The sequence below is a fragment of the Eschrichtius robustus genome, chromosome 12 (genome assembly GCF_028021215.1).
Source record: "Eschrichtius robustus isolate mEscRob2 chromosome 12, mEscRob2.pri, whole genome shotgun sequence".
NCBI lineage: Eukaryota > Metazoa > Chordata > Mammalia > Artiodactyla > Eschrichtiidae > Eschrichtius > Eschrichtius robustus.
In genome coordinates this window covers 2,175,001-2,195,475 of record NC_090835.1, presented here as the reverse complement: position 1 = coordinate 2,195,475, position 20,475 = coordinate 2,175,001, and the positions used below count along the sequence as shown (strand labels likewise).

The window sequence follows — 20,475 nt, the reverse complement described above, 5'->3', positions numbered from 1 at the left end:
TCGTGGGTGTGAAGTGTATCTCGTTGTGGTTTGATTTGCATTTCCCTGGTGATTAGTCGTGTTGAGCGTCTTTTTGTGCGCTTATTGGCTATTTATCTCCTTTGTGTTTTTGGTTTTTTATTTTATTTTATTGGGTTGGCCAAAAAGTTTGTTCGGCGTTTTCCGTAAGATGGCTCTAGTAGCATTTAGTTGTCTTTAATTTCATTGGAAACAATTTGGCTAGACTGTGTTTTGACAGCTGTCATATCAGCATGCATTTTTAAAAGAACTTATCAAAACTGGTGAATTTTTGCGTAGCCATTTTAATATTGAAGGTGGAAGGAAAAAACGCAACATTTTGGGCATATCATGCTTCATTATTTCAGGGAAGGTAAAAACGCAAAAAAATATTTGTGCAGTGTATGGAGAAGGTGCTGTGACTGATCGAACGTTGTCAAAAGTGGTCTGCGAAGTTTGTGCTGGAGGTTTCCCGCTGGACAATGCTCCACGGTCGGGCAGACCAGTTGAAGTTGATGGCGATCAAATCGAGACGGTAATCGAGAACAATCAACGTTGCACCACGCAGGAGATAGCCGACCTACTCAAAATACCCAAATCAAGCGTTGAAAATCATTTGCACCAGCTTGGTTATCTTAATCACTTTGATGTTTGGGGTCCACGTAAGTTAAGTGAAGAAAACCTTCTTGGCCATATTTCCACATGTGATTCGCTACTGGAACGTAATGAAAACATTCCATTTTCAAAACAAATTGTGACCGGCAATGAGAAGTGGATACTGTACAATAATGTGGAACGGAAGAGATTGTGGGGCAAGCAAAATGGACCACCACCAACCACACCAAAGGCTGGTCTTCATCCCAAGAAGGTGGTGTTGTATATATGGTGGGATTGGAAGGGAGTACTCTATCATGAGCTCCTTCCGGAAAACCAAATGATTAAATCCAACAAGTACCGTTCCCCGTTAGACCAACTGAAAGCAGCACTCGAAGAAAAGCATCTGGAATTAATCAATAGAAAATGCATAATCTTCCATCAGAATAACACAAGACCGCATGTTTCTTTGATGACCAGGCAAAAACTGTTACAGCTTGGCTGGGAAGTTCTGATTCATCCGCCACATTCACCAGGCATTGCACCTTCGGATTTCCATTTATTTTGGTCTTTACAAAATTCTCTTACTGGGAAAAATTTCAATTCCCTGGAAGACTGTAAAAAAAGGTACCTGGAACAGTTCTTTGCTCAGAAAGATAAAAAGTTTTGCGAAGACGGAATTATGAAGTTGCCTGAAAAATGGCGGAAGGTCGTGGAACAAAACGGTGAATATGTTGCTCAATAAAGTTCTTGCTGAAAATGAAAAATGTGTCTTTTATTTTTACTTAGAAACTGAAGTCAGTTTTTGGCCAACCCAATATTTTATTGAAGTATAGTTCATTTACAATGTTGTGCCATTGTCTGCTGTACAGCAAAGTAACTGTTAATACACATACAGACATTCTTTTAATACTCTTTTTCATTATGGTTTGTCACAGGACACTGAATATAGTTCCCTGTGCTATACAGTAAGACCTTGTTATTTATCCATTCTATATATAATAGTTTACATCTGCTAGTCCCACACTCCCAATCCTTTTCTCCCCCTCCCCTCTCCCCCTTAGCAACCACAAGTCTGTTTTCTATGTCTGTGAGTCTGTTTCCGTTTTATAGATACGTTCATTTGTGCCGTGTTTTAGATTACACATATAAGTGATATCAGATGGTATTTGTCTTCCTCTTTCTGACTTACTTCAGATAATAAGTCTTTCTGACAATCTCTGGTTGCACCCATGTCACTGCAAATGGCATTATTTCATTCTTTTTTATGGCTGAGTAACATTCCATTGTATATATGTACCACATCTTCTTTCTCCATTCATCTGTCAGTGGACATTAAGGTTGTTTCCATGGGCTGTTTATCTCCTTTGAGGAAATATTTTTCCAAATCCTTTGCCCGTCTTTAAATTGGCCTATTTGTCTTTATACTGCTGCTCTGCCCTAATTACTGGGTGGCCTGGGTAAGTGTCTTCACAGCGGGGAGCTGCCCCCACCTTGGCTGTGAACAGGGATCAAAAGCAGGACCTCCCTGGCCACCTGGGCGTTACAGGAATCACCCAAGGGCCGTCAGCCAGGGCTCCAGCCACTGCTGCCCGGTAAGTGTGGAGCAGAGGGTAGGGGAGGTGGAGGGCACAAGAGGGGCATCCGTGTGCAGATGTCACACAGATGAGGGAACACGTGGGTCCCCCCAAAGCCCATCCCAGGGGAGTTGCCATTCACTGTTCACACTTTTTTGTTTACCTATTTTATTTTTTTATTATTTTATTTTTTTGAATTTTATTTTATTTTTTTACACACCAGGTTCTTATTAGTTATCCATTTTAGTAGTATATATTAGTATATATGTCAATCCCAATCTCCCAATTCATCACACCACCACCTCCCACCCCCTGGCGCTTTCCCCCCTTGGTGTCCATACGTTTGTTCTCTACATCTGTGTCTCAATTTCTGTCCTGCAAACTGGTTCATCTGTACCATTTTTCTAGGTTCCATATATATGCGTTAATACATGATATTTCTTTTTCTCTTTCTGACTTACTTCACTCTGTATGACAACCTCTAGATCCGTCCACATCTCTGCAGATGACCCAGTTTCATTCTTTTTATAGCTGAGTAATATTCCATCGTATATATGTACCACAACTTCTTTATCCATTCGTCTGTCGATGGGCATTTAGGTTGCTTCCATGTCCTGGCTATTGTAAATAGTGCTGCAGTGAACACTGAGGTGCATGTGTCTTTTTGAATTATGGTTTTCTCTGGGTATATGCCCAAAAGTGGGATTGCTGGGTCATATGGTAATTCTATTTTTAGTTTTTTAAGCAACCTCCATACTGTCCTCCATAGTGGCTGTATCAGTTTACATTCCCACCAACAGTGCAAGAGGGTTCCCTTTTCTCCACACCCTCTCCAGCATTTGTTGTTTGTAGATTTTCTGATGATGCCCGTTCTGACTGGTGTGAAGTGATAACCTCATTGTAGTTTTGATTTGCATTTCTCTAATAATTAGTGATATTGAGCAGCTTTTCATGTGCTTCTTGGCCGTCTGTATGTCTTCTTTGGAGAAATGTCTATTTAGGTCTTCTGCCCACTTTTGGATTGGGTTGTTTGTTTTTTTAATATTGAGTTGCATGGGCTGTTTATATATTTTGGAGATTAATCCTTTGTCCGTTGATTCGTTTGCAAATATTTTCTCCCATTCTGAGGGTTGTCTTTTCATCTTGTTTGTAGTTTCCTTTGCTTTGCAAAAGCTTTGAATTTTCATTAGGTCCCATTTGTTTATTTTCGTTTTTATTTTCATTACTCTAGGAGGTGGATCAAAAAAGATCTTGCTGAGATTTGTGGCAAAGAGTGTTCTTCCTACGTTTTCCTCTTAGAGTTTTATAGTGTCCGGTCTTACATTTAGGTCTCTAATCCATTTTGAGCTTATTTTTGTGTATGGTGTTAGGGAGTGTTCTAATTTCATTCTTTTACATGTAGCTGTCCAGTTTTCCCAGCACCACTTATTGAAGAGACTGTCTTTTCTCCATTGTATATCCTTGCCGCCTTTGTCGTAGATTAGTTGACCATAGGTGTGTGGGTTTATCTCTGGGCTTTCTATCCTGTTCCGTTGATCTATATTTCTGTTTTTGTGCCAGTACCATACTGTCTTGATTACTGTAGCTTTGTAGTATAGTCTGAAGTCAGGGAGTCTGATTCCTCCAGCTCCGTTTTTTCCCCTCGAGACTGCTTTGGCTACTCGGGGTCTTTTGTCTCTCCATACAAATTTTAAGATTTTTTTTTGTCCTAGTTCTGTAAAAAAATGCCACTGGTAATTTGATAGGGATTGCATTGAATCTGTAGATTGCTTTGGGTAGTATAGTCATTTTCACAATATTGATTCTTCCAATCCAAGAACATGGTATATCTCTCCATCTGTTGGTATCATCTTTAATTTCTTTCATCAGTGTCTTATAGTTTTCTGCATACAGGTCTTTTGTCTCCCTAGGTAGGTTTATTCCTAGGTATTTTTATTCTTTTTGTTGCAGTGGTAAATGGGAGTGTTTCCTTAATTTCTCTTTCAGATTTTTCATCATTAGTGTATAGGAATGCAAGAGATTTCTGTGCATTAATTTTGTATCCTGCAACTTTACCATATTCATTAATTAGCTCTAGCAGTTTTCGGGTGCCAGTTTTAGGATTCTCTATGTATAGTATCATGTCATCTGCAAACAGTGACAGTTTTACTTCTTCTTTTCCAATTTGTATTCCTTTTATTTCTTTTTCTTCTCTGATTGCCATGGCTAGGACTTCCAAAACTATGTTGAATAATAGTGGTGAGAGTGGACTTCCTTGTCTTGTTCCTGATCTTAGAGGGAATGCTTTTCAGTTTTTCACCATTGAGAATGATGTTTGCTGTGGGTTTGTCGTATATGGCCTTTATTATGTTGATGTAGGTTCCCTCTGTGCCCACTTTCTGGAGAGTTTTTATCATACATGGGTGTCAAATTTTGTCAAAAGCTTTTTCTGCATCTATTGAGATGATCGTGTGGTTTTTCTTTTTCAATTTGTTAATATGGTGTATCACATTGATTGATTTGCATATATTGAAGAATCCTTGCATCCCTGGGATAAATCCCACTTGATCATTGTGTATGATCCTTTTAATGTGTTATTGGATTCTGTTTGCTAGTATTTTGTTGAGGATTTTTGCATCTATATTCATCAGTGATATTGGACTGTTATTTTCTTTTTTTGTAGTATCTTTGTCTGGTTTTGGTATCAGGGTGGCCTCATAGAATGAGTTTGGGAGTGTTCCTTCCTCTGCAATTTTTGGAAGAGTTTGAGAAGGATGGGTGTTAGCTCTTCTCTAAATGTTTGATAGAATTCACCTGTGAAGCCATCTGGTCCTGGACTTTTGTTTGTTGGAAGATTTTTAATCACAGTTTCAATTTCATTACTTGTGATTGGTCTGTTCATATTTTCAATTTCTTCCCGGTTCAGTCTTGGAAGGTTATACCTTTCTAAGAATTTGTCCATTTCTTCCAGGTTGTCCATTTTATTGGCATAGAGTTGCTTGTAGTAGTCTCTTAGGATGCTTTGTATTTCTGCAGTGTCTGTTGTAACTTCTTCTTTTTCATTTCTAATTTTATTGATTTGAGTCCTCTCCCTCTTTTTCTTGATGAGTCTGGCTAATGGTTTATCAATTTTGTTTATCTTCTGCAAGAACCAGCTTTTACTTTTATTGATCTTTGCAATTGTTTTCTTTGTTTCTATTTATTTCTGCTCTGATCTTTATGATTTCTTTCCTTCTACTAACTTTGGGTTTTGTTTGTTCTTCTTTCTCTAGGTCCTTTAGGTGTAAGGTTAGATTGTTTATTTGAGAGTTTTCTTGTTTCTTGAGGTAGGCTTGTATAGCTATAAACTTCCCTCTTGGAACTGCTTTTGCTGCATCCCATAGGTTGTAGATCATCGTGTTTTCATTGTCATTTGTCTCTAGGTATTTTTGATTTCTTCTTTGATTTCTTCAGTGATCTCTTGGTTATTTAGTAACGTATTGTTTAGCCTCCATGTGTTTGTGTGTTTTACGTTTTTCTTCCTGTAATTTATTTCTGATCTCATAGTGTTGTGGTCAGAAAACATGCTTGATATGATCTCAATTTTCTTAAATTTACTGAGGCTTGATTTGTGACCCAAGATGTGATCTATCCTGGAGAATGTTCCGTGCGCACTTGAGAAGAAAGTGTAATCTGCTGTTTTTGGATGGAATGGCCTATAAATATCAATTAAATCTCTCTGGTCTATTGTGTCATTTAAAGCTTGTGTTTCCCTATTAATTTTCTGTCTGGATGATCTGTCCATTGGTGTAAGTGAGGCATTGAAGTCCCCCACTATTACTGTGTTACTGTCGATTTCCCCTTTTACAGCTGTTAGCAGTTGCCTTATGTATTGAGGTGCTCCTATGTTGGGCGCATATATAACTGTTACATCTTCTTCTTGGATTGATCCCTTGAGCATTATGTAGTGTCTTTCCTTCTCTAACATTCTTTATTTTAAAGTCTATTTTATCTGATACGAGTATTGCTACTCCAGCTTTCTTTTGATTTCCATTTGCATGGAATATCTTTTTCCATCCCCTCACTTTCAGTCTGTATGTGTCCCTAGGTCTGAAGTGGGTCTCTTGTAGACAGCATATGTATGGGTCTTGTGTTTGTAGCCATTCAGCGAGCCTGTGTCTTTTGGTTGGAGCATTTAATCCATTCACGTTTAAGGTAATTATCGATATGTATGTTCCCATCACCATTTTCTTAATTGTTTTGGGTTTGTCTTTGTAGGTCCTTTTCTTCTCTTGTGTTTCCCACTTAGAGAAGTTCCTTTAGCATTTGTTGTAGAGCTGGTTTGGTGGTGCTGAATTCTCTCAGCTTTTGCTTGTCTGTAAAGCTTTTGATTTCTCCCTCGAATCTGAATGAGATCCTTGCCAGGTAGAGTAATCTTGGTTGTAGGTTCTTCCCTTTCATCACTTTAAATATGTCATGCCCACTCCCTTCTGGCTTGTAGAGTTTCTGCTGAGAAATCGGCTGTTAACCTTATGGGAGTTCCCTTGTATGTTATTTGTCATTTTTCCCTTGCTGCTTTCAGTAATTTTTCTGTGCCAATTTGATTACTGTGTGTCTCGGTGTGTTTCTCCTTGGGTTTATCTTGTATACGACTCTCTGCGCTTCCTGGACTTGGGTGGCTATTTCCTTTCCCATGTTAGGGAAGTTTTCGACTATAATCTCTTCAAATATTTTCTCGGGTCCTTTCTCACTCTCTTCTCCTTCTGGGACCCCTATAATGCGAATGTTGTTGCGTTTAATGTTGTCCCAGAGGTCTCTTAGGCTGTCTCCATTTCTTTTCATTCTTTTTTCTTTAGTCTCTTCCGCAGCAGTGAATTCCACCATTCTGTCTTCCAGGTCACTTATCCGTTCTTCTGCCTCAGTTATTCTGCTGTTGATTCCTTCTAGTGTAGTTTTCATTTCAGTTATTGTACTGTTCATCTCTGTTTGTTTGTTCTTTAATTCTTCTAGATCTTTGTTAAACGTTTCTTGCATCTTCTCGATCTTTGCCTCCATTCTTTTAACGAGGTCGTGAATCATCTTCGCTATCATCATTCTGAATTCTTCTTCTGGAAGGTTGCCTATCTCCACTTCATTTAGTTGTTTTTCTGGGGTTTTATCTTGTTCCTTCATCTGGTACAGAGCCCTCTGCCTTTTCATCTTGTCTATCTTTCTGTAACTGTGGTTTTTGTTCCGCAGGCTGCAGGATTGTCATTCTTCTTGCTTCTGCTGTCTCCACTGTTCACACTTCTGGTGCTTGTCTTTCTACATCTTTTTAAAGAGTTTACATTGCTGAAATATTTCTGCGTGTGTGTGTGTGTGTGTGTGTGTGTGTGTGTGTGTAAGAGGTGATAACTGGCATTTTTCACTTATCAACAAGCCCTCATAGTCTTTTCATGCTAGGGAACGTGATTTGCTGAGGTTCAGAACCACACAGCATTTCCTCATGTGGTGACGCCACATTCACTGTCCCTGGGTCTCCAGGATCGAGCATTTAGCGCAGTTTCCCTTCTTCCCCACTCGGGACTGCGTTGCATGGCATGTATCCTTATGCATATCTTGCACACTTCTCTCATTATCTCCTGAGTTTAAATACCAGTCAGGTTTCTGGGTCAGAGGGCGTGGTCATTTTTAAGTTCTTGGTCTATGTTGCCGTGTCGCCTGCTGGACGGTTGGACTGTGTGTGAGGTCTTTGCCCGGTCCTTCCCAACACTGCATTAAAACGTTTGTTTCCATTGTGTTGGGTGAGAAGTGATGGTTTTAGTATGCAGAAGAAAAACAGATCGCTAAAGCCCTGTCTCGTGATGAGTGCGATTGCCTGGCAGTCAGCGTCAACACTGAAAAGCGCAACACGCTAGGGCGATCCCATCGATGGCGGGTAGGGTGACCACAGGCCCGGGGAACGCCGATGCCGCGTGAGGTCAGGTAGGAGGTTCATCGGGGCGCAGAGGCGGTCAGCGACGGGGGCTGCGGGGACGGCCGTGTCTCGTACCTGGAGTGTAGGTGTGGGAGGGGACTGCTCTGCGGCAGGAAGGTGACCACGCAGCACGGTCAGGCCTGGGTAGGAGGGACCGCCTGGGCTCACGAGCCCTTTCCGGTGAGGCCAAGCCTGCCAGGCCTTCCACCCTCCTGGGGCCTGGGGCCTGGCGTCCAGTCCTCTCCTCCTCTTGTTCTTGTTGTAAGTGAAGCTGAGAATCGACCACGAAGGGGCTGTGAAGTAAGTCTGTTCATGAAACTGTGAGCTGGCCTTTGAGAACCAGTCTGGGAAAAGGGACCAAAGGTGGGGAGTTCAGTTCCTGCTCAGTCCTGGCATGTGGAGCAGGACCGGTGTCCCCCCTCCTCGTCCCCCCTCCATGTCCTGAGACACAGGGAGTCTGACATTACAGGCCACAGGCCAGAGCAGGAGGCACAACAGGCCACACTGCGCTGCGACCTAGCTGAGCCCCAGCTCCCGGCCATGCCCACCGAGGTGCCCACCCGCCTCGGCCTCGCCTGTCAGGACCAGTGCTGCCTGCCCAGTGGCTGGAGCAGGTGTTTCCCGTCTCCCCAGCCCCACAGGATCTGTTCTCAGAGTCTCCCTTCAGGTTATTGAGCCAAGTAATCATAAATTCAAACTCAGAGGCGCGTTTGGTTAGTCCCAGCCACGCAGGCGAGCAGTCAGTACGAGCAGTGCCACGTGTGAAGCTGAGTCCCAGGCTGCTTGCTGCCCCCAGACCCCAGCCCTGCCTTGAGGCCTCCTCCCTGGGCCTCGCAGGCTTGAGCAGAGGTGGGCAGGTCACCGCCTCCTCTAGGAGCCTCGTGCTGGTGGCCACGCGTCCACCGTGTGCCTGGGATGCCCCTCCTCCCCTGCTGCCTGGGTGGCTGTGGTCTCTAGGTCGCTTTAGGTCTGTAAGGGGGTGCCTCCCCAAGCCCGGCTAGTCTGGTACTTGGGAAGCAGTGTGTGTGCTTGCCGTCGGCTTTAGGTAGAAAGTTGGGGTTGGAAGAGAGGAGTGAAGCTGACAGAACTCCTTAGCTAGGGTCATTACTGTAGGCACCGGGGGAGGAGGAGCCCGTCACGTCCGTGCGAGGGGCTGGCTCAGTGCAGGGTGCACGTCAGGCGGGTGCTTGCTCTGTCTGTGACTGGTCACCACTTGGAACCTCCGGCTCTTCTTCTGTGAAAGGAGGACCCTGACGCTGACGCGTTGCTGGGAAAGTGAGGAGTTGGCAGTGGGTACCCAGCCAGTCTTAGTTTCTGCTCCCCTCCCCTGAGGCCGAGGGAAGTGGCCACTTCCTTTGGAATAAGCGTGTCCCATTTCTTTTTTTTGGTGGTGGGGGGGGGGGGGTGCCTGCGGGGATGTTTGTGAGAGCATCTCCATGACAGATCACCTGGTTTTGAGGCCTTGGGACTGTGTTCTCTCCCGGCCCAGGGAGGGTTGGCAGGATGATTAATTCCATCCGCATGCTGCCTGTTGTCTGGTAAAAGCAGAGAAGCCCTGTTGCGGTCTGTCCCCTTCAGCCCTCTAGGGCCCTCAGCTCTCCCAGCTGGGCACGGAGGGAACGGCCCGCGCTGAGCCCTCCTCTCTCCGCAGGTGGCCATGAACATCCTCAACAGCGGGCGGTTCAGCATGGGCAGTGCCGTGGCCGGGATGCTCAAGACACTGATCGGTGCGTAAGTCAGGGACGGCACCTTGCCTGCCCCCGCCTGCGCCCGCCTGCGCCCGCCTGCCCCCGCTGCCCCCGCCTGCTCCGGCCCAGGGGCTCTGCCCCGTCCCTGGGCGGGCGGGCGGGCGGGCCGGCGCCGAGCCAGGCCACTGACAGCCGGTCCTGTCCGGGTCTAGGATGAGGGCTTCGATTTAGACTGAAGGGTGCGCTGAGGCTGCCCCTGAAGGGCCGGTGTTGCGGTTTCAACACGCACGGGATGGGGGAGGCGGGGGACTTCCTGGTGGAGGTAGACGGGGGTGGCTGCTCTGGCCGCTGAGCGAGCACCTGGACGTGAGCTGGACCCCGAGAAGCCTGCGCACCGGTTCCCCGTGGATGACTGTCCACAGTGGGTGAGCCGCGGGGTCAGAGTGGGGACCCTGGTCCCTCAGCCTTTCGATTGTCCCTTTCTTCTGGCACGCTCACTGAACCCTAGACTTCCGTTTGCCAGTGAAGGTAAAACAGCCTGATAGGGGTTTTGCAGGGCACAGAACGTCACTGCCATCTCTGCTCTGTGGCGGGGACCGCAGGGACACGCGGGGCCCTGGCTGCGGCGCGGGCGTAGCCGGGGCCCGCTCCCCACTGGGTGCCCAGGAAGCTCCTCGGAGTTCAGGGCAGAGTTCGTTTATAGACGAAGGGACGGCCGCTCAGAGCGGGGGGGGGGGGGGGTGGGGTGGGGGGAGGGGTGATGTGCCCAAGACCGCACCCCCCGCCCGACTGCAAGCTCAGGGCTCGCCCTCCTCTGCGAAGCTTCCCCCAGGGCCCTGCGCCCACCTGGACTCTGCTGCCTTGTCTGGAAAACTCCTCAGTGCCAGGGCTTCGCTCTCGTGGTCAGTCTGTCCGCGGAGGATGTAGAGCCCCTGAGATCGCAAGGCCCGGAAATGGGGGGATGTGGGAGCCTGCGCACCCTGCGAGCCCGCTGTGAGGGTGGGTCACGCGTGGGGGTCCGTGGGGAGTGTTGGGAGAGCGCTGGCTGCAGGGAGGGGGCCGCCGTGGGCACGTGGGCGCCTGCAGGGCTGGCGCGGCAGCCACGGGCCACCCTCCTGCTGCCCGGCGGACACGTGTGCCGGGTGTGAGCCTGCTTCTCCGTGCAGGGCGTCCCGTGGCCTTTGCCGTGTCTCTGAGGTCAGTAGTGTTGGTGAGGGCGGGGAGGCCCCGTGGCCCAGGCCTGGCTGGTAAGAGCGAGAGTTGGGTCCGCACGTGTCTGACTGGCCCCGATCCTGCTCTGTCCCCCACCCTGGGTGCCACTCAGAGGGGACAGTCACTCCTGGACCCGGAGATGCCGGAAGGCGGGGCTCTCACTTTCAGGGTGTTGGTCTCAGCAGACCGGCTTCTCGTAGCTCCTGCCCGAGCGTTTGAAGGGTGGCGACGATAGACTGAGGAGATCGTTTTAAGACAGCCGGAAGACCGTTCTTTGATAACTCTGCCCCTCTTCAGAAATGACCGCCGAGTACGCCTGCACAAGGAAGCAGTTCAACAGGAACCTCGGCGAGTTTGGATTGATTCAGGTATGGAGGGTCCAGAGCACCGCATGGGCTGACTCTACCTCGCGGGCACTGAAAGCGCGCTTGGGGGTCTGTACTGCCGACTCCTAGGCGGTGGTCCGGGGAGAAGATGAGCACGCGGCCCCTTTTACGAGTGCCAGGCCTTGGTGCCCTTGGGCACTGGGCGTGGTCTGAATTACTCTCTCTGCTGCTCGGCAGGTTTGGGTCTCAGTACAGGCAGATTCTTTCTTGAATTGTGCATTTTTCTGAACGCTCCAGGAGAAGTTTGCCCTGATGGCCCAGAAGGCTTACGTGATGGAAAGCATGGCCTACCTCACCGCGGGGATGCTGGACCAGCCGGGCTTTCCCGACTGCTCCATCGAGGCCGCCATGGTCAAGGTAACCCCACACGCAGCGTGCCTGCCGTCTTCCTCCTCAGTTTGTCACTGCTTAGGTATTTACGAGGTACCCACCATGCCAGGCACCCCTGGGATGCAGCTGGGCAGAGCAGAGTAGCATAGGAGCAGCAGCAGAGGGCAGTGCCCAGCTTACGGGAGGCCGGTGTCTCCCCGCATGGTTTGTGCCAGGCTGTCACCAGCTGACGGTGATCATAGCGAAAGAAGAGAGTACAGACTGGGTACTGTAACTTCGTATCCGCCTAACAAAGCAGCTGGGCTTCCCTGGGAAGGACTGTGTTGTCCTGAGTCCGGTCTTCCTAAAGTCTGGTGTCGGAACTTCCCTTTATGAAATATCTGGTTGAGGTAGATAGCACAGAGTTCCCTGTGCCTCTGTCTTGTTTTGGGGAGGGGGGTCATTTTTTGGCCACCAGTGAGACGTGACAGTCGGGGCTCCTACCTGGGTCGTCTCATCCCAAAGCCCACTTCTCCGCGTGGAGCCCCCCACCCCGTCCGCAGCCGCCTGGCCCCGAGGCAGAGGGTCCCCCTCCTGAAGGGGCTTTGGTGCTGACGGCCCCGTGCTGACCTCGCCCGGGCCCGTGGCAGGTGTTCAGCTCCGAGGCCGCGTGGCAGTGCGTGAGCGAGGCGCTCCAGATCCTCGGGGGCTCGGGCTACATGAGGGACTACCCGTACGAGCGCATCCTGCGTGACAGCCGCATCCTGCTTATCTTCGAGGTGAGTGCGCCGCCCCGCTCCGCCGTGGACCCCAGAGCCTCGTGCAGCCTGGCTGAGAGAGGACGACTCCAGAACACCAGTGTGGTGAGGGGCTGGTGTCTCAGGAAGCAGCGCACTTGGCCTTGGGGGCAGAGAGGGCAGGGGAGTGGAGTGTGCCAGGCCCCGACGGGACCTTCCCTGCCGGCACCAGGGAAACGGAAGGAGCAGCGGCCGGTCCTGCTCGGCGGGGCTGGGGTGTGGGTGGGGCAGGGTGGGCAGGGCAGAGGGGCTGGGCGGGAAGGCCGGAGACTAGCCAGCCGTGGAAGCCCATTTGGATCTTACCGTGAGGGCCGAGAAGCGGTAACAAAGTTTGGAGCAGAGAATGGCTTGTTCGAGTTCACGTCCCTGGAAATGCCCCGAGCCTGCCCAGGGCGTGGGTTGCAGCGGTGCGGCCAGCGGCCGTGGAGGGAGGCCGGGCGGGATTTCAGGCTGGACACAGGTGTGCGGAGGCAGACCCTTGGATCAGTGCGAGGCTGGGCGCCCGGGCGGCTCCCCCTCAGTGGGGGAAGACCGCATTGGCTGCTGGTGTTCCCTGTGTCCTCTCCCTCAGTGGACAGACAGGGCGCGGCCAGCCCGAGGCCCCGGGGGCAGTTCCCACGTCACAACCCTGCTGCCCCAGGCCTGCCTCCCCCGAGGCCCCTCCCCTTGGCCCGGGCGAGTGCGGTCCTCCGTGGCTGGTGGGGTGGTCAGCACGGGTTCAGGAGCTCTGAGGGGTGCAGGGCCCTCAGCGTGAAGCCGAGACCGCCCCGGACGGGCCTGGGTCAGCCTGGAGTTCTCCTTGCTCCCACTTCCGCTCCCACGGAGTCTCTGTCCGTGGCGTGGCCTGGCGGTGTGCCTCAGTCCAGCCCCTGCCCCTCTGACCCTCAGCACCACCGTGCATGACGGGCACAAGCCCCCTGGTCTGCGTCCCCGAGGTCACGTGGCTCACGGTGGGGGGCGGGGGGTGCCTGGGGGTGGCAGCAGGGAAGAGGCGGCCCCGGGGCGTTGGCACCTGGCACTGCGGTGCGGCCAGCTGCTTCCCGAGGAGCCTGGCCTGGCCTGAGCTAGTAGTGGGTCCACTGAGGACTTGCTGTGTCCTGGGTACTAGTATCCTTCACTTCTTTTAAGGGGAACTGTTTCTCCGCTTAAAAGAAGTAGAATCGGAAGCTTGGAAAAAGGAATGACTCATGCACAGTTGGTCATGGGATGGGGTAGGTCCCAGAGGGAGGCCACCGCCATCTGGTCAGCCCCAACTTGTCCCGTGGAAGCAGTAGCCTGCGTGTTGCCCTGGCCCCCGGTCACAGCCCTGCTCCCAGCTGCTTCCGAAGAGTTAGCGGGAAAGCAGCATGGCCTAGCCAGTCACGCACACGGCACACTGCTAGGGCTGCCCTGATGTGGGCGGCCTTTGACCTGGATAATGTTGGCCACAGGGAACCAACGAGATTCTCCGGATGTACATCGCCCTGACAGGCTTGCAGCATGCCGGCCGCATCCTGACTGCAAGGGTCAAGTAGGTGCCGCGTCCATCGTCTGCCCCTCGGGTCCACCCACCCTGCCCAGCAGAGGCCTGTCCCGGGGCAGCCAGAGGAGGGCGCTGCCTCATCCGTGGACCAGGCGTGCAGCCTTGCAGGGCTCAGCTGACTCACTGGCTGGCTGGAGGGAGGGGACAGGGAGGGGCCAGCTGCCTGGGAAGCCGCCAGGGCCCTGCCCTCCTCCCCTGCAGCTCTCGTGCTGCTTCTAGGACCGGGGCAAGGAGAGGTGATCCTTGAGTAGGTGCCAGCTCCAAGGCCAACACAAGACTAGTTTCCTCTCCTGACCCCCATCCTGGGGCCAGAACAGTGAGTAGTCCCTGCCAGCGCCCAGGCTATGGCTTGCTCAGAGGATTTTTTCAGGCTACTCGGGGAGAGAATGACCTGGAAGCAGGTGTGCCCCGGGTGTCCCCTCCGGCCGTAGAGGAGACGGCTGCTCCCTGTAGGGCTGGCCAGGTCCTGGCTTGTGTCCAGGTGGCCCCTCTGGCTTTGCATTGTCAGGGAGCTTGCCCGGGTTCCCTAGAGCTGCTGGCACCGAGGCGGGGCCGTGCTGCTGGGCGGCAGGAGCCGGCTGCGGGGCCTCAGCTTACCGAGCCTGGGCTCTCTGCAGGCAGCTTAAACGGGGCAATGTGACCACCATCCTGGAGACTGTCGGCCACAGGCTTCGGGACTCCCTGGGCCGAACTGTGGACCTTGGGCTGACAGGGAAGCTCGGAGTCGTGCACCCCAGCATGGCGGTGAGTGGTCCAGCCAGGGGTACCCCCCCCCCCCACCATCGGGTATCCCCTTCCCAGAGGGGGTGTGGCCGGGGGCACCGGGGAGGACCAGGCAGTCCGAGGGTCACCAGATGCCCTCTCCGCCCTGTCACGGTGGAGAACAGCCAAGCCTGGCAGCAGGGCCTGGGCACCGCGGGAGGGCGGTGCTGAGCGGAATCCTCCCCCCGGCCCCCCCAGGACAGCGCCCACAAGCTCGAGCAGAACGTGCACTACTTCAGCCGCACCGTGGAGACCCTGCTGCTTCGCTTTGGCAAGGTACCTGGGGGCGGGGAGGCGGGCCAGCGGCTAGGGACCAGGCCTAGAAATCTCGGTCACCATGGAGGGCTGGGGAAGCAGGGCTGGCTGTGGCTGCCTGCCCTGGGGACCACTCAGCTAGCTGGGGAGCGTGGGGGGAGCCCCTGCTGGGTGGGCACCGTCTAGGTGACCAGACGCTCCCTGGAGCCGGGAGGGGGCAGCCCCACCTGGACCTTACTCTTAGGACCTGATCTGTGTCTCTTGCGTCCAAAGGTGATAATAAGCGCTGGCCGGTGGTCTCAGCCAGGCTTCTGGGACATGATCTTGTCTTGACTCCTGCCCAGATCTGGACAGAGCTAAGGGAAAACCCAAAGGGAAGGCAGTGTTAGGCCTGCTCCCCCAGGGTGTAGAGTGAGGCTCAGAGATGCGCAAAGGTGGGCCCGGGAGGGGGAGAGAGAGAGAGAGAGAGAGAGAGAGAGAGAGAGAGCGCGTGTTGGCGCTGTGTCCCGGTGGTAAGTCTCCCCCCCTGCCCTCTGTTCCCAGACCATCGTGGAGGAGCAGCTGGTCTTGAAACGAGTGGCCAACATCCTCATCAACCTGTACGGGATGACGGCCGTGCTGTCGCGGGCCAGCCGCTCTATCCGCGTGGGGCTCCAGAACCACGACCACGAGGTGGGCCCGCCCCTCCCGCCCGCAGAGGCAGCCTCCCTGCAGGGGTCATTCTGCTGCACTTTAATGAGGCCGGGCAGCGGGGAAGGGAGGGGCTGGGTGCGTCCGGGGGTCGGGGGTGAGCACGGGGTCCACGCCAGCTGACCCAGAGACAGGTGGGGTTGCCAAGTTGTGTCCGTGGCCGTAGCCGGTGCTCTCAGCTCCGATGGGCGGGTCTGTGCTGTTCAGGACACAGGACCACTGCCTTTCACCTTCCTGCCTGGGGGGGGGGGGGGGAGGGGGGCGGGGGGGGAGTGAGTGTCGGAATCCGAAACCCAGCGCCCTCACCCCCCTGCTAGCAGGGTGGGTGCCGTCTCCGTCTGAGCACCTGCTGTGTGCACGCCCTCGTCTTGACGCGCCCCGTGGCTGCGGGGATTGAGACGTTCTCCCGCCAAGGAGCAACCTGAGGCTCAGAGGGGTTGAGTCACTTGCCCTGAGGACAGGGCTGGTTTGGCTCGGGGCTGCCATGGCTTCTGAGCCAGGCCACCTGACCCTGGTCAAGCTGCCCGCTTTGGCTGACAGACTGAGTTCTTTGAAGCTCAGAGGTCAGGCTCCAGGCAGGGGCGGCCCTAAGGCCCAGAGAGCCCAGGGTCCTCAGCAGTCATCCTCTCTGACTTTGACTTTGGTTCTGGCAGGTTCTGTTGGCCAACATCTTCTGCACGGAAGCTTACCACCAGAATCTCTGCACCCTGTCTCAGCTGGACAAGCGTAAGTGGGCGGCTCGGGCTGGGGGAGAATGGGGGGGCGGGACCTGATGCCAGGCGACCTGGCGGTGGCCTCCCAGGGCTGCTGGCTGCGCACGGACTGCTGCTCACCGAGGGCTGGGTGAGGCCTGCCAGCAGGAGCGCACAGAGCCGGCGAGGCGAGAGCCTCTGGGGGACCCCGTACCCGGCCGCCCTGCGGAGGGAGGAGCGCGGGGCTCCACGCAGCTCAGCACTGGCACCCCGCGCCCACCGTGCTGACGCGGCTGTCACCGCAGGCTGGGGTCGCCAGGCAGCAGCCCAGAATCACTTCCTGGGGACGGGCTGCCGCCTTCAGGGCTTCTTCACACCGCAGGGCTGACTTTCGTGATAACAGGAATTGCTGGAACATTTTTTTCTCCAAAGATCACCTACTCTTTCCCTCCCAGATTCTCCGGAAAATCTCGATGAACTGATCAAGAAAGTGTCCCAGCAGGTCCTGGAGAAGCGAGCCTACGTCTGTGCCCACCCTCTGGACCGGCCGTCCTGAAGCAGGGGGTCAGCGTCCCTGCTGCTGTCCGCCCGACACACGCCTTCCAGAAGGTAGAGGACGTGCTTTATTACAAGTTAACTGTTTCTCCCAGTTCTCTGACTGATGGGCTTTCTCCAGGCCCCCGTGGGCACTGCTGCCTGACAGACACGATCCCGGGCTCTAAGCAGACGCGGGGAGGGCGCGGAGCTGCTGCAACTCACCTGATCGTGAGGCTTCGGGGTGGAAGCTGGCCGGGGGTGGGGGGGGGACGGGTCTCAGCAGGGTGGCCATTTCTGCCAGACCACACGTTCTCCAAGAAACAGCTTGAAAACGGCGTATGTGTCATTCTTTAAGCTAGGAGCCAGAGGCACTTATTTACTTAAAACCGTTTAACGGAAGAGGACAGTTTGCGTTTCCCCTTGTAGTGTTTGTTTGTTTGCTGCACTAGTCAGTCACCTGCTTCCTCAGAGCCAGCCTAACAACTTGACCCTCCGAGCCCCCCTCTGGTGACGGCTTCCAGGGCCCTGTGTCCCCCTGTGTGCGAAGAGGGCTCCAGCAGCAGCGGGGCAGGTGCCCGGGCCACGGTGCCGTGAGGCTTTGGTCCCTCTCAGGTGATGGTGCGGCTGCGTGACAGCGGGCGCTTCTCTCTGCCTCCTGAGAAGACAAGCAGCGTCTTCCGGTGGCACACACGGGCCGCTACACGCTCGTCCTGGTGGGCTCACCTGGCAGGCTTCACGCTGGGTCGGTCGGTTCCCGGCGGCGTGGCCGTCACAGACGTTGCCTTGAGGCGGCCCGGCGTTCCCCCTGCGAGTAGGAGCCGTCATCCACCTGGGCGTGGGGCTGGGCCTGCTGCCGGCCTCGTGACAGCTCGTCTTCCCGACGGCACCCCAGCTTCGGTGCTGGCGCGGAGGGAGAGGTCACGGCTTCGCACCTGGTGCCGGGACAGCAGTCTGCGTGGAGCCCTCGGGAGGCGGGGAGCCCCGTCTGCAGCAGGTTCTCCTTGTCTCCCACTGTGGGGAGCGGTTCTCAGCCGCGTGTCTTCAGCCGTGCGCCCTGGGAACCGGGGCCGGGGCAGTGAGCCCGGCGTCCCTGGGCTGGACCACAGCAGTGCCCCTGAGCCTGGGGCCTCCGCTGAAGGGAGGTGGCACAGTGCAGAGGAGGGGAGAGACCAGTTTCAGCAGCTTGTCAGCACGTCCTCCGGTTTCATGGAGCTGTTGCCAGCAGCCCTTAGGAGTCAGTCAGGGAGGGAAAGCACTCCACCATTTATCCAGTCTAGCTTTCTGGGCGAGGGGTCTGTGGCCAGATCAACTCGCCTCTCTTTCTCCCTGAAGATTCTGGTTCCGTTAATTCACAGATTTGGTTCTCTACCTATAAGTGATTTTCTGGTCCCTCTTCACAAACAGGGGGATGAAGAGGACTTGGAGGGGTTGGTGTGGCCAGGCTCCCGCCCTCCCCCACGGGTGACAACTGGCCGTGTCTGGGAGCTGGAAGGGCCCAGCAGCGCCCAGAGCCTCCCGAGGCTGGTCACGGGTAACACAGTGTGAAGCCTGAAAGCCCTTAGCCCTACCTTCCCAACGCCTCCCTTTCACAGAAAGCAAGCCCAGAGCGGGGGCGGGACCTGCCCTCCGTCACACAGCAAGTGACGAATCCAGCTGGAACCAGAAGTTCCAGCCCAGCCTGTGCTGTTGTTACACCAGCCACCACCACCCCCGCCCCGAATCCTGATTTCCCAGCCCAGGAGTGTGGCTGCTAAAACAGAACGGGTGCCGCCCACGGTTACCTGTCCCGGGCTTTGGCGCCGGAGGGGGCGGCAGCTCCAAGAACGGCGGCGGCTGCGTGTACAGATCGAAGTCCTGGTGGCGCCGGTCCCAGCCCCAGCTCTCTCGGTGCAGCACCGGCTCCAGCACGTTAGCAAACAGTGCCTTCTCCCTCCACTCCTACGTCGGGGGGCAGCAGGCCACGGGGAGGCCCCTGCGGACGCCCGCCAGAGACCCACTCCCGCCACCCACCTCCGTGACGGCGCCGGGGGGTGGCAGCCCCAGGTGATGGGTCCTGCCCGTACTGTGAAGGCCGGTCACCTGGAAGCCACTGGGTGTGAGCCAGGCGTCGCAGGACTTCCTCTCGGCTTTTCTCTTCTCCTCCTCTGAATCCTGAGGCTCCACTGTGGCTGACAGGTGGCTCTGGGAGTACGCGAGTCTCTTCCTCGGCTCCTGGGAACGCGAGCAGACGTGGATAGACGGGCTGACAGCGGACCTCGGGGGGGCGGACCGGCTGCCAGTCTTGGGGGCAGGGTGCTGGCTCCTGGCGGTGCGGGGTGCCTGCTGGTTACCAGAGCCAGGCAGCAGCCCAGCGAGGGCCACGTCCCTGTCCCCTTTGACAGAGCCCTTTTCTGAAGCGGTCAGGGCGGGAAGGAAGCCTAAACCCAGGCTTTCCCTGCCGGGGTGAGGCTGCCTTTCCTAGGTAGCAATGCAGGGCTACCGAGTAGGCAGCAATGCAGGGCTACCGAGAGCCGCGCACACCTGGACAGGCGCTGGGGGCCGCTGGGCTCAACGTGGCGTGTAGCGGGTTCACGCCTCTCCGTGCCGGCGCTCGTCCCTTGTCGCCTCCTCCCCACTCCGGAGACCCCCCGCCGCCCTGCCTGGAGTGGGGGTGCGTCACTGCTCCCCACCCTGGGCCTTAACTCACCTTGGCCGTCTCTCGATACAGCTCCGTCTTGGCAAGCTCTGTAGAGTTCAGGGTCTGGAAACTGTAGTTAGAGGCAGCATCCTTGGCCGGGGCTGAGATCTTGATCACCTTCACGACAGGCTTGGGAGACTTCTTGCTGACCTCGTAGGCCCCCGAGATGTTTTTCTGGAGAGAGAGACACCAGTCACTCCTCACAAGCGGCCTGCTCGCCAGCAACTGTCAGCGTGTATCCAGCCAGCTGACCTCTGGGACACGGCTGCCCTGCAGGTACCTGTCCTGAGAGCGTAAACAGACCCCTGCCTAAAGGACCATCGAGACAAGCCCTAACTGTGCACACTGTAATTCGAGGACCAAAAAAAGTGGAACCCTCCTCCATTTTCGTGGGAACGTACATTGGTAAAAGCCACCATAAAGGACAGTATCGAAGTTCCTAACAAAACTAAAAAAGAGCCCGGCCCCAGGAGCACTCCTGGGCATCTATCTGGAGAAACCCATAATTGGAAATGAACCAGGCGCCCCGGGGTTCATTGCAGCACTGGTTCCAACAGCCAGGACACAGAAACAACCAAAATGTCCACCAACAGATGACTGGATAAGACAACGTGGTACGGATATACAATGGACTATTACTCAGCCATAAACAAGAATGAAATAACGCTACTGGCGGCAACATGCATGGACCTGGGATGCGCATACAGTAAGTGAAGTGAGTCAGACAGAGGAAGACGAATAGCATATGATGCCACCTATACCTGGGACTGAACAACAGATACACATGAACTCATTTAGAAAACAGCAACACACGCTGGGAAAACGAACGTAGGGTTACCAAAAAGGAAAAGTGGGGGCCGAGGACA

At 54.2% G+C, this 20,475-nt stretch overlaps 2 protein-coding genes across 3 annotated transcripts in view; one reads left to right on the top strand and one right to left on the bottom strand.

Annotated features, from left to right (window-relative positions):
- ACAD9 (acyl-CoA dehydrogenase family member 9) overlaps window positions 1-20,475 on the top strand; it is a 62,783-nt gene that overhangs the window by 37,421 nt on the left and 4,887 nt on the right. Inside the window, exons 9-18 of one of the 2 annotated variants that reach the window (XR_011075655.1) lie at window positions 9,734-9,809; window positions 11,280-11,350; window positions 11,606-11,725; window positions 12,328-12,456; window positions 13,905-13,984; window positions 14,614-14,740; window positions 14,957-15,034; window positions 15,557-15,685; window positions 16,357-16,429; window positions 16,851-17,004. Coding sequence is in view for 1 of the 2 variants with exons in the window: in XM_068557636.1 (XP_068413737.1) it covers window positions 9,734-9,809; window positions 11,280-11,350; window positions 11,606-11,725; window positions 12,328-12,456; window positions 13,905-13,984; window positions 14,614-14,740; window positions 14,957-15,034; window positions 15,557-15,685; window positions 16,357-16,429; window positions 16,851-16,951 (984 nt within the window). In the remaining variant the exon portion in view is untranslated. Of the gene's footprint in view, window positions 1-9,733; window positions 9,810-11,279; window positions 11,351-11,605; window positions 11,726-12,327; window positions 12,457-13,904; window positions 13,985-14,613; window positions 14,741-14,956; window positions 15,035-15,556; window positions 15,686-16,356; window positions 16,430-16,850; window positions 17,339-20,475 lie in introns of those variants that run through there. The other variant, XM_068557636.1, reaches the window with a different exon arrangement.
- CFAP92 (cilia and flagella associated protein 92 (putative)) overlaps window positions 17,702-20,475 on the bottom strand; it is a 71,880-nt gene continuing 69,106 nt past the window's right edge. The window contains exons 12-15 of the mRNA XM_068557913.1: window positions 19,619-19,783; window positions 18,943-19,143; window positions 18,714-18,870; window positions 17,702-17,943 (exon numbers count right to left, since the gene is read on the bottom strand). Of these exons, the coding sequence (XP_068414014.1) occupies window positions 17,702-17,943; window positions 18,714-18,870; window positions 18,943-19,143; window positions 19,619-19,783 (765 nt within the window). The remainder of the gene's footprint in view (window positions 17,944-18,713; window positions 18,871-18,942; window positions 19,144-19,618; window positions 19,784-20,475) is intronic.